General features: G+C 31.5%; 2 protein-coding genes across 5 annotated transcripts in view; one reads left to right on the top strand and one right to left on the bottom strand.

Annotated features, from left to right (window-relative positions):
* Positions 1–6,880: 6,880 nt before the first annotated feature.
* Positions 6,881–8,557, top strand: Psf2 (Partner of Sld Five 2). Its single transcript, XM_026634166.2, has 3 exons — positions 6,881–7,242; positions 7,350–7,620; positions 8,219–8,557. Exons 1-3 carry the CDS (start codon positions 6,998–7,000, stop codon positions 8,291–8,293), a joined length of 591 nt encoding a protein of 196 aa, XP_026489951.1. The 5' UTR covers positions 6,881–6,997; the 3' UTR covers positions 8,294–8,557.
* Positions 8,558–10,387: 1,830 nt separating this feature from the next.
* LOC113396290 (TNF receptor-associated factor 4) overlaps positions 10,388–13,940 on the bottom strand; it is a 73,556-nt gene continuing 70,003 nt past the window's right edge. For all 4 annotated transcript variants that reach the window (XM_026634175.2, XM_026634174.2, XM_026634177.2 and 1 more), the window contains 2 exons: positions 13,376–13,636; positions 10,388–12,483 (listed from right to left, as the gene is read on the bottom strand). In XM_026634175.2, the coding sequence (XP_026489960.1) occupies positions 12,130–12,483; positions 13,376–13,636 (615 nt within the window). In that variant the 3' untranslated portion in view covers positions 10,388–12,129. The remainder of the gene's footprint in view (positions 12,484–13,375; positions 13,637–13,940) is intronic.

Here is a 13,940-nt window from a genome sequence, read left to right on the forward strand (position 1 = left end):
AACCAACCGAGCACATCAAACGATCGTACTTCTTGCACATAGCTCATCGGATGCTGGGAAGTCGAACAACTCATATTTGACACCCATAACTGTATATCATGCCATCCATCCGTGAATCAGAACTTTGGCAATTAAAATTGTTGGTTTAACCAAGTTATAAGTTATATTTATTAAGAATAATCCCGACTCTAGTTATCTAGGAATTTTCGTTACTTAACAAACGACTATTGATATCCATATTAATTTAAATTTAGAAACCGATTTCAGATGATGCTGCAGCATCAGGTGAGAGTCATAATTTTATTACTACCATAGTACCATTATAACCAGTAGAAGTTCCTCACATCCTTTCAACAAATAGCAAAAGACTAAAATGAATGACACTTTCCATTAAAATAATATTTCAATATCCAAAATAATCATTGCATAACACACATATTAAATATGTTTAAAATAACAACGCATTCACGTATAAAGTAAACGTAAACACAATTAAAATATTAACAGAGAATTCATAATAAATAAATCATTTAAGTAAAATTAAATTAAATAAATGTAATATAATTATAACCTAAGCATTAAGACGTTATTTCGATTTAATTAAACATTAATGAGGGAATTATAGATTTTATTATTTTAAATTGTAATTCATTAATCTTTAGGTAAAGCCCTGTAGTACGAATTCGTGATCTTATCATGAAATAAGGTTCCCATCATGTGTTCTAAAATTTTATTTCACTTATGTAAGTAACTACTGGCTCAGTTGAATCAATCAAATAAGAAATAAATTACAAAGTATTAAGGTATGTCAGTAGAGAGCCGAGTGGTTAGAATGCATGCATCTTAACCGATGATTGCGGGTTCAAACACAGGCAAGCACCACTGAATTTTCATGTGCTTAATTTGTGTTTATAATTCATCTCGTGCTCGGCTGTGAAGGAAAACATCACGTCAATAAATTCAACGAAATTCTGCCACATGTGTTAGAGCAGCATGGTAGAATATGCTCCAAACCAATGTTGTAATGTTATGTCCGTAGAATGAATGAATTATACTTTTTAAGTTACCGAATAAATAAATAATGGCTACAGTTAAATAATAAAAGTTTGATAAGTAGCCTAACTCGTTAAGTTGTTATCAGAAACTCATAAGGCTAATTACTGCGAACTGAATACTTAAATGCGGTTAAATTACACAGATTTGGTTACTTAAAGATATCGTAACGCCGGCGTTAAGTTTTGTCTAACTTAAAACAGGGGTCGTAAACATTTAACGCTTTACTAATTAATAGTCAATGAATTTGTTATTTTCAAAGGGGTTTTTTTTTTATTTTGGTATATGTATAATATATTTTCTGGAATAACCACAATATATTTTCTGGAGAATATCTTGTTACATTTAAACTTTGATTTAACTTTACAAGAGCAAAATAAGAATAAATCAACTGAAAACAGAAACAGATTGTGACTAGTCCCCAGTTTATGAAACAATCGATCTTTAATAAACAAAACTGCTGTTCGAACTGCTTTATTGATCTGTCTAGCTTATTCGCTTGCAGGATCATGAGGTCAAGGGTCTGGAGTCGTTGCAGCTAAAAGTAATTGGGTATTTCTTTCAATTATTAGCAGCTTGAAGATTGGAAAATGTCAATGTTTACAAACCCGACCCTCGCAAAATCGGCCTATGTGAGTGAAATAAAAATATGTAAAAAACTTTTAAAATAGACGTCGTTATTGATAGAATTCAAATTAAGAACTAGTATATTAATAAAATTACTTCTTCTTCTAAAAATATCGTAAATAATACAAAATATAGTTATATTTAAACGTAATTATTCGAGCAGATTGTGACGTACCAAATGTTTACGAGCCAAGTTCTCATGAGATAGGAAAGTTTCTCAAGCGATGCGATGCAGGCCGAACGCAATCAACATTATTCACTTAATAATGAACCAGAATAAGGATTATTTCGCTACTTTGTTAAGTTTTGTTATCAAATAAAAATTACCCATGGTCGGGTTTTGTGTTTAATATTATTTTAATTACAGTTCATTAAGGACCGAATTTGCCCAGTAGCTAGGATATGAATGTTGATATAAAGATTAAGCGTTCGAACTTCAAGCCCAGGCAAGCTGAAACAATATTATAAATATTAATTTAATAATAGTAAAAAAAGAAAATACTTGGGGAGGTCCCTCAACAGCAGCAATGCAAGTGGCATTATAACAGTTCAGATTCGAGAATCACAGAACTAAGTGAGAAGAACTGAACGTCAGTCCGCAACCTGTAATCGTCGTATTTGAATTAAATTGTGACAACAATATCGTTTCATTTGTTTTTTTTTTTTTAATTTAAATAACATAATTGATTCGAATTTATATTACTGCGCCTAATAGGACCGCTTCAGTCTACAGTGTAAAAATAAATAACTCGATTATAGGCAAGTACTCAAATTCAAATTAAAGATTGTTACATAACATGCGAGTGCTGCCACTGAGGGACGTTGGTCCCTAAGGCCAAGGTTCCCTTAGCATAGATTTGACAATTTAAATATATACTAATAAGCCTCTTTAGTAACCCTTAAATGTCTCAAAGAGTGGAAAAAAAAAGATTAGTCTGTGGAATTTCAATAAAAAAAAAGTATATGAAAAAATATACATATAAACTGTAATCACGACAGTGTTACAAGTACATGGGTTGTAATCATCCCATAATTATTGGCATATTGAATTTGTGTTTTATATTGAGACCACATACCATCAACTCGTCTTCCGATTTAGCATTACAAAATATATACATATATAGAATAAGAAGTAAAAAATATATAAAATTATATTTGTTCTAAATATGTATATAACAGCGTTATGTAAATATTTGATAAATACACTTAACTGAGTACCAACCTCAAACCCGCGCCGTGGCTAGGATTTGACAAGTAACGACAGGGGACCAGTGGAGTTACTAATTCTCATGCGATCTATGTTATTTGTTTAAATGTTAAACATTTTTCGTATGCAACTAAAATAAAACTATGATTTTGTTTATAACTGTTATATATTTTTATAGAGGTGATGATTCAGTGGATACAAAACGTAGTGCTAAACCAAAGTTTGCTGAATCAAATCTGGGCAAGTACTATTAAGTTTTCATACGCTTAACTTGTTTTTATTTACTCTGTGGTAGGGCTTTGTAACAGTCCGTTTGGGTGGGCACCATCGACTCGTCATATATTCTACAGATAAGCAGCAATGCTTTCGTATTGTTGATTTCCGGTTTGAAGGAGAGAGCCAGTGTAACTGCGGGCACAAGGGAGACATCTCAGTTCCCAAAGTTGATGGGCATTGGCGATGTAAGGAATGGTTAAAATTTCTTGTGTTGCTTATGTCAATGGACAGCGGTAACCATTTATAAATAAGGCACATGCCAGTCCTATCTATGTTGTAAAAAAAATTTGCTTTGCAATAAATAAAACATGCGTCAAGCAACGCATTTTAACAGAACAGCGGAAAAAGGCCAAGGCTTTTTAAAAGAAGAGAAACCCTTTGTCTCCCGTAGAATATTTAAGATGATACATTAAATTATTTTATATTTATAATATCAGTAACCTATAAGTCCTATTAATGTTGATTTAAATTTATATTTAAAACTAATATATTTATTGAGTAAGGCTGATTTGGTTGGACGAGCTGATAACTTCATATTAAGACCAAACAAATCGAAAGTTTAAGTCAAAAATCTTTATTTAGTATATTAGCGTTACAATTGCTTATTCATTGCCAAGAAAAAAAAAACCCTGTTTACAAACTCAACGTGATATTTTTAATTTTTAATATCTCGGAGACCTTCGTTTCATTCCCAAGGTGTGCAAAATCTTATACATCAATCAAAATGACAAACTATACGAACCCGCCTTATAATCTCAATTAACTCTTGCCTTTTATATAAGCAGTTACAAACTAATCATTATAAAACGTAATAAGCAACAGGGATGTCGTCGTGTTGTAAATGTTGTAACATTATCATAAACAAACCGATCGCGTTGAGATTTAACGACAATCACTGTGTACGCACGTGCGTTGCGTTGGATTTTAGGCGTAGTGTAGACGCGTATTGTCATTTATACTCCATTTATATGCCGTATGATTATAATCTGTGCACATTTTGAGAGGGCACAAAATTAACAGTCTAAATTATAGTATATTTTGTGTTTAAATAGAAATTATATTCATACTATTGACAATATTTTTTTAAGAAAGAAATTATTTAAAACAATAATAACAAAATATGTTTTAAGTAAAAAGGACATAATTATTTGGGCTTTAGATAGATACAGTCAGCGACTGTATGTATCTAATGAGCCCAAAATCGTGGTTTTGTAGTTACCATTGAAAATTTTCAGTATCGGCTGTAATGACTCATGGTACCAAAAATAGGTACTATATTGCCATTCAAATTACATATCATATTTAAAGTTTTATATGATTACAGCAATTATAGGTGAATATCAAATTGTGTGTGAGATGTCTTTATAAGACTTCTTTGTAAATCGTAAATGTTCAGACAAATATGTTTTTTTAGGTACTATCCGTGTATAATAGTAGGTATAATTATAATAATATCCCATCGTAAACATTATACAAAAAAACCGATGGAATTCTCTTAAGTATTAAAATATTTTGGTACCCTACGTTGCCTACAGAGCAACTTTTTCTTTCCGTATTTAGAATTTCAAAAATGACTAATTTTCATATTCACTTTCAAACCCTAACTTAATACCCTTATGGGATGAATTTCCCTAAAACGCTGAAACGGTTGTCGTTTACTAATAAACAAAGACTAAACACTGATTTCCGTAGTTAAAACATTGAAAGTGGCAAACTTCTATACTAAATTTTAGCCTCAATTTCGCCATCTTGAGTGATAAATTTTTAGAAGTGCTGTGATTAACATAAGCCTAAATAACGATTCTCATGTTCTAACATCAGAAATAAAGGATTTTCTTTTGCAAATTCATACTGTAAGAAGAAGAGGTTCAGGCTGTACGTTGTCAAACAGTCATTTTAAAAATTTGTTAAGTAAATTTATTTAAACAACTTAACACAAAAACTCTCATCGTGTTTCCCGTTGTACTTGTGGTATATGATGTGTTCTATTATGATTGAGTTTAATAGTTTGATGGCAAAAAATCTATCTCAATTTTTTCTTACAAGTAAATGACATACATGTTTTTTATTGTAACACGACGCTAGATGTCGCCACGTGTTCGAGATAGCTGAAACTCGTTTAAAGCACCTCCAGAAACGAATGGATTTTAAATGACTGTGATTTCACGAGAGATCTCGTTTTTGTATGCAGATTTAGAACCTCGGAAGACGACAATGAGTTCGTATGTTAAAATTATATAATATTAATATAATACGTTCCTACACAAGTACCTATATAAAGTAAGAAATATATAATTGTACTATATGTATTGTTTCGATCGAATAATCAAATACAATGACTTGACAGCTCCTTTGTCTCAGTTTTTAACAAAGTAATTTATTATCTATGGACATTATTGCCATAAAAAAGGCTATCTTCAAACAGTATATAATCTGTTTGAACAGCTTCATATTACATTTAAGGACTTATAGATATATATGTCTTCTGGACATGTACAAATCAAGAGATGATCAAAACATAAAAATATTTCCTCGTCTCAGATAAACCTTCAGACCCTATGCGATGGCGGACACCATAAATAACACCCGTCTGAATTGTCAACCGGCCACCCTAATTTACTGCTAGTAATTAGGAGTTTGCACTTTGCCAAAGCGATTTGCATCGATCGACTCAAGTTTCGACTTATCATTACAATGATATTAAAATAATGTTCGTCTCCACAGCTAATATTGCATATATTTATCGAAGAATTTCATTTTATTTTCATTTATCAAATTGTTGATTAATTTAATAATTAAGGGAACAATTAAAGTTTGTAAGGAGAATATAAAAATATTAAATGCTACATATACCTATGTAATAAGTATCTTTAAATTATTTTTTTTATATCTGTGTCGAAGCATAATAGGTATTATGTTTTTATTAAATACCCACCTGCCTTAATAATTAAATATTCAAAGCATAATATAAACATAAACATAGGTATTATGTATTAATAGATCATTGAAAATTGTTGTTTTATTTTTCATTTAAAGATAAAAGAGAGATCTTTCATCTAAAACACTCAAGGAGTAGGTAGTGTAGGTACCACAAGATTGGACAAAATTTAGATTATATTTGGATTATGGGCCTATCATACTGCCTAATTTATTATTATTTTATTTATTCAACGGGAAAATGCTGCTAGCATTCTTGCCACCATTCCACGCGGTCAAGATTTATACAGTAACTAATTTTAATTCGTATTTGTATATATTTAAGCACTTAATGTTATCAATTCTTATGTTAATAAATTTAAAAAGACCACATAATTTATTGATAGCTCTTACAAAACTTATTTAAACTAAAGTAATTAATAAGTAATAACTATAGTCTGTATTTTTTTATACTTAGACACAATAATTTTATCAGAATGCAGTGACATCTTACGCATATATTTAAAATTAAAACGCTGACTAATGTTCTCCACACGCCGTATATAACTTCTTCTTAGTAATATATACTCACACAAGATGGCGTAACTAAAAGTTTCTATTTTAAGATATTTGTTAAGAATAGTACATATATTTTATATAACATATAAAGACAAAATGGTTATAAGACTGACTAAAGTCGTCGTCATATATTTTTAATAATTATTATTAATAACACTTTTAAAACACATCTCGAGTAATGAACGTTTTCCCGCGTTTATTTTGACAGATATGTCAATAAAAAAAATATACAGAGATATACTTTAATACTTTTTAGGGCAATCTTTTTTGATTTATTATTTTTATAGACCATTTTTATAAGCAATATTGTATATTTTTAAGTATATTTAATAAGGTAATATGGATCCATTTGAAATCGAATTTATAGGCGAAAACAGAATAGTTAGTATAATACCAAACTTTTCACATGACAAAATATTTTTAATTTGTGGTGAATTTGGACCGTTTCGTGCCGGTTTGCCAATGAATGTTCCTCTTTGGTTAGCTGTTATGTTAAAACAGAAGCAAAAATGTCGAATGGTACCACCAGATTGGATGGATATAGAGGCATTGGAGACTATAAAAGAAGAAGAAAAAATATCTAGGTAATGTATTTAAAGTTTAAATAACTACATAATCTTACAATCATTAAGATAATAGAGGTAATTTTATGATAAAATATAAACAAAACAATATTTTTTTATGTTTAAAGGTTTTTCACTAAAATGCCCCATGAACATTATATGATAGAAGCAAAACTTATCCTAGGGGTAGCTGCAGAGGACATACCACGGGCCGCTGAAATAAAAACAATTATAAAAGATATTTGGGATATTCGTATGTCTAAACTGAGAACTTCTATGGATGCTTTGATGAAATCTGGTGGTTCATATGGTAGACTAGATCACTTAACAATGATGGAAATAAACTCTGTGAAACCATTGCTACCTCAAGCGATGGATGAATTACATAGAATAAAAATGGTAATGTATTGTATTTATACACAACACCTATTCAATAATGTTGCTAAGTTTACTTGTGAATTAAAATGTGGGCAGGCAGTCTTTCGAGTATTTAATTTTCAGTTTGCAAAATATACTCATAAATAATGACAAATTCTGAAATACCTCTGCCCTGCCTCTGACTGTCCTCCAGAGAACAAAATAATAACAGTAGATAACTAATATTTAACTGGCTTGATTTAAAACACACAAAATTATTCCATTGCATTTTTACTGCATACTTTCAAAATATTGCTTAAAAACACATTAATGCCGATAACATTATATTGAGATATTTTTACTTTCGTACAAAATGAAAATAAGTAATACTTTGTACTGTACTCGTTTAAAAACCTTATAGGCATTTCTTAAAATGTCTCAGATCCCATAATTTTGTAGAAAAAAAAAAATATTTTGGCTATATATCTCTGGCTTACTTGCCTTCAGGTCGACCACTTGTATACCTGCCTGCCTAAAGATCTACCAACATCACAGTGTAGTTTAATAAATAGTATTTTACTTGAAATTGATAATACTAATTAGTGATTTGTCTTAAACATAATTATTTTACATATTTCAGATGACAAGACAAACATCATCGTCCACTCTAAATAGTTCAACATTCAGTCAGTCAGGAAGCTCACAAAACAAATGATATTTAACAAATCAAACCTATTGGGCATCAGAAAGAGGGACCATTAAATCTCTTAGGCCATGATATTTTACAAGGCATGAGCAAAATTTAAACAGTATCATATTTTGGCCTATTATTCAAAAATGATAGTCATACACATTGGTTTATTTGTCAGTCAATTATTAATGCCTTGTCATAAGATGGGAGCAATTTGCTATTCACCAAAGTTCAAATTTTTACCAATGGGAGGCAATTTAAGACAATCAGTATATATGTTATTGCAGTTCCTTTGCAAAATTTGTTATTAAGGAGGATTTGATGTCAAAAATACTTCTCCGCTTCAATGGAAATTGAAAGATATCTGTACATGTTTTTTAATGTAACAAAATTGGCCAAACCAGCTCGATATAACTTATCCATTCATTTTATTAAGACTCAAAGAACTGCTATATTAATATGTTTTCATATATAGCTAAATAAATAGATTTTATGTCAATTTTTGATATTTTTATACTGTGGAAGAAAATATGTTGTCTTTGTATGGCATATATTTTGGAGCCTTTTATCTTAGTGCATTTGTTAGTATATTTCAGCTTGTTTATTGTAACTGTGATAATAAATTAATTACTAAAATACCAAATATCTTTTTATTTTTTTTAATATTGTCATTATCACTTATTGTATTTTATAGAATAATAATTTACCCATCAACATTTTTTTTTTTCAAATTATATCAAAATATTGTGTTAAAGACAAGTTAAATAACGAAAAGGCCTATCCGCAACCTAAAATATAACTTGAGATTTTAATAAGTAATATTTGTATATATATTTTTTTATGTAAAATATATGTTGCTCATATATTATAGGTATGCATATTTATTGTATTCCAAACTTAGAAAGTAAAATTTAAGTAAATAAAAGCATTAAAGTAGAATAGTGTGGTATTATAAATAAAGAACTGTCAAATCGAACTGTTAGCAATTCCATTGGAATGTTTTTATGTTTAGACTTTTGATTGGAATAGGCAATAGATATATTTATCCTCAGAGTAGCAAAATATTATATTATATATTTAAAAAAAAGTTTTAATCTATGTTAGGTTTTATGTAGCAGTTATCTCCAGGAAAATATAAATATACTTCAAACGAAGCAGGTGATACAAAGAGGGAATGTAGACCTATTCGTAATTTCTTTGGATATCCTCAGAACAGAAAACTTTCTGAGTTTCAGATGTTATATGCTATGTGCTGAGCCGTAATGACCTAATGATGTTGAAAGATATGAATTTGTCTTTCTGGGTCTTTGAGAGACCTTGTGGTACACCGGGTGGCATAATACTCGTAATGAAAGACAAACATCCCAGTTCGATTAAACAAGGCGCAATCCATCGAAATTCTGAATTATAGATTTATGCAAAATTTATAAATTTATTAACGTAATTAAAGTTTTTAAAAAGAGTAAATTTTGATTTCTGTGCCGATTCTTCTCGATAGAATCTCCATAATGGTAATAAATAATTTTGTATTTAAATATGCAACTATTGTTCGATTTACGAATGCTTGGGCTTATTACTACATATAACTTTCCCTTCGTGTCAGATTTGACGTCCCATCGGTTGATGGATGATGGAATAAAGTACATTAATTTTGCATCTGTCTGCTGTCGCATCGTAGCTTTTAAATAAAATAACTGATTTAGGTTTTTTGTTGTTTGAAAGTTCTTGTTCAGAGTGTTAAGTGTTCTATGGTGAGAGAAAATTTGTTTATCTACTTATAACTCATGAGCCCTTTTCCGAATATTGAAGGAATGTGAGCAACTTGTAATGTTCTAAATCATTTAAAATTTTGTATCCTGTGACTTCGATGATATTACAATAAATTTGGAAACCCTGACCTGATGCTGTTACATCATCAAGAAAATCAAATCCGCACCAACTCACAGCTGAGGTACCGTGTTTGGACTCATTGGAGTGGTCTCAATGCATAGATATTAGATAATATCATATATAGGATACTTCCAGAGAATTATTGCGTCGAGATTTTTTTTTTTATATCTTGATGAGCAAAACTTCCTTAACACATTTTTTAATTTTGAAGGGTTCATAATAAAATAATTATTTAAGAAAAAAAATATATTTTTCATCTTAATATCCAAAGTCATGTACATAGGTTTCTTAAAACTAACGCGTAAACGCATCTTACGATCTAATCTTAAATTTGTTAGTCTCATTGTAGTTACTGATAAGGTACTATAATAAAGAAAATTCTCAAAACTAACTTATGTTATAGGATTACTATGAAATCTACTAGAATACCTAGCAATTACAATCAGACATAAAAATACTGTACACTAATTCTACAAAATCGAAACTTCTAATCGGCTTTCCTTTGCCTACTAATAATATGTATTAGAAAAAGACACATGTATATCTATTTCAGATTCTATATCAAAAGAAAATTTCCAGTATTGCCAGATAAAGTATTTTTATATTCGTATCCCAACATCTGTTATTATATTTAAACTATAATTTTTAGTAAAGTAATTACTTTATATTTAATATATATGAATCATGTTACTAACACATACGCAATACACACTGCAGTAGAAAAATTGGGCTTAAAATAATGTTTTTTTCTGGAATGTAAAATTACAGTTGAGATTAAACATCAAAAGCAAGCGTTTTCGAGATCCAAAAGATAGTTATTAAACTGAAATTTGTTTACAAATTAGTTTGTGAATTTAAAAATTATATTTTCAATCAAACAGTTTTTATAAAATTTGTCACACAAAATATTATTATAAATTTCTAAAAAAAGCAACTACAATCAAGTGAAATAGATGCTTATACATAAGTAAAATTATTATAATTACAAACAGCTAAGCCGTGATCGATCGTTTTGCATTGATTAACTTTGCTAAGGAAATGTACATCACTATAATTATTGCTCGCGCAAAGTCATCAAAACGCTTTGGTTTAACTCCAGCTTGTAAACACACAGAAATACAAGTAAAGAATCTTTTATTTACATTTATATTTAAAAGTTCTTCGACAGTCTAATATATACATTGAAAATATTTTTGGATAAATTATTTAGTTTAGAAAATATATACAAAGATCTGCCGATATAACGTAACGATCATGTCTCAAAGTTGTCTTTATAATCAGTTTGGGAAGTTCGTGCATTTTTTAAAGCGCCTTTATATTTTATCTGAAGGCCAACAAAAATGCGAGGGAACCTTATGCAATGGCAACACACAGTTTTTGCAGTGTCCTATAAAAATGTGTGTATAGTACAGTATAAAATAACTTAGAATATTTCATATGGCACGTTTGAAAAGGAGTAAGTTATAGAGATTCCTCGAAAAGGAAAATATATTATATAGTTAAGGTGGATAAATTCCTTTGAAACAATGCTCAGTTCGTTATTTACTTCCAACGGCAATGAAACTCAAGAGATCTTCAGTGAAAGGATAACAATGCAGCGCTTGCGCTCTTACAGCTAATTATTTACAAATTTAAACATTCGAAATTTGAACGGAGTTAACGAATCGTGACGTTGACAGTCAAAATGATTTATTGTCAAAATAAAAGTGACACTTTATTTCGAGCAATAGATTTGACAGCGTCAATCGTTAACGCCATCTTAGTTTCCATAGAGAAGTCCTTTAGGGCCGTATAGAATTATATGTATATATATCGATAACTCCAGTCTTATTAACTGTTGCAATTGAAACTCAAAAATGCCCACAACTAAAGTTATCCTAAACTATGTACAAGTTAACCTATGACTTTTAAATTATCTAATACTAAATAACAATGACTTTTGTGCGCCGATTGATAATCTTGACACGGTACTAGACAGCTACAATTTTGCTCGGGTCTACTTTGACCCTCAGGAACATCACATCGTCCTTGACAAAATTCCTCTTTTTGAGCATTTCGTGGGAAACGAACCTCGGGAATCCGAAGCCTAATGCGTCTGGTTCCTTTGAGGGTCTTTGGAAATTCTTCCATGTAGGGTCTGGGACGAAGCTTTCGACGATATTGCAGGCTCTATCTGGACTTGAACTTTGGTCGAAGAGTGTGAAAGAGACGGTGTGAGCGAACGGCCAGCGCAGAAGGGCGTCGTATTCACCGGGCAAGATCTTGATGTACACGGACATGTGGGTTGACTCGCCAGCGCCGTTGCCGTTCAAGAAAAGTGATGCCTGTAAAAAAAATATTTATTAAAAAACCGTTTTAAACTTAGTTTGACTTGTAGCATGAAGTAGATGATATAAGACTAATATTCTATTGTGTATCATTGACGTCAAACAATTAATAATAATTATTATAATATTTCCAGGTCGAATTTGATCGCAACGATTCTGTAATGTTGCATAATAAAATGTTTCTGATACAAAGAAGTCGCATACTGTTACACGTACCGAGTGAACGCATCTTTTAAAGGATTTCATTTTAAAAGTTCGTATTTTTAAATGTAATGTCAAAAGCGATATAACATATATCTGCTGTTGTCAAAATAAACATAACCTTGATACTTTTGTCGTTATTACTGTAACAAAAAAGAGGAACGGGCTGACGTATATTTAGTAGCTTACGCTCGGAGTGACTAAGCGATACTAAATCAGTTTTCAGCGGCTGCAGAAATGTTAGTCACGAAATTATTCACACGTATAAATAAACCGTGGACGTTCTGTATACAAACAAAAGATTAGATCTGTCATAATCTCGCGAAAATATGTAATACATTCAGGTGGCCTGGGATAGGTTCGATTTTTAAGTTTTCCATATTCTATAGTCTACTCCAATCACAAGAGGACCGCAGCCAATCGGACAACATTTGACATTCGAATTGAAGCGATATCATTGGTCCTGAGCTAAAATAGTCTATGATATTTTTTCATCATTTATCATTACGGTTTTGAGAAAAAATTGCGTATTGAATGGCGACGAAACTATTATCGGAACTTTTGGAAGTAAAATTAAAATGTACACAAGTAGTTCAGTGGAACAGTGTTTCATTACAAGTAAAGATATATGCGCACAACATAGTCGAGCTAGAAGTAGCGGTAAAAATGAAAGTTGAGTCCATCTCACCTGCAGCTTGTACCCGTACTGCGAGGTGTAGAAGGTGGGCGACACGAGCTCGACGCCGTCCTTGGCGCGCGCGTCGGCCATGCGCGCGGCCCAGTCCGCCACGCGCCACACCAGCGCGCCCGAGCTGGACGCGCCCAGCCGCGCCACCGCGCCGCGCAGCGCGTCCAGCTGCCGCGCCTGCCGCGCCGCCAGCGCGCACACCAGCGACAGGTGCGTCTGCGCGCTCTCCTCCGCGTGCCGCTCCAGCGCCGGCCGCGTGCCCTGCGGACGCGCGGTTACAGTGATCACTGGGCTCTGTCTTACGAAATACTACAGTGTATTTAATAATATCCTGATTGGTTGACCAGAGATGTGTCCACAAGAATCTCTGCCATTATACTACACGATTCGGTGACTGAATCATAATCGTTTATCGTCCAGCTATTTGCTATAAACTACGTAATTGTGTTTCTTTTATTAAAATATAATATTTAATCAGTTCGGACGAGCGATCCATATGTATTCGATGTGGTTTAAAAATAGAAACAATTATCTCGTCCCCGTTAAAGTAATTATCTGCAGCGAG

This window comes from Vanessa tameamea, chromosome 8 (assembly GCF_037043105.1).
Source record: "Vanessa tameamea isolate UH-Manoa-2023 chromosome 8, ilVanTame1 primary haplotype, whole genome shotgun sequence".
In the NCBI taxonomy this organism is placed as follows: domain Eukaryota; kingdom Metazoa; phylum Arthropoda; class Insecta; order Lepidoptera; family Nymphalidae; genus Vanessa; species Vanessa tameamea.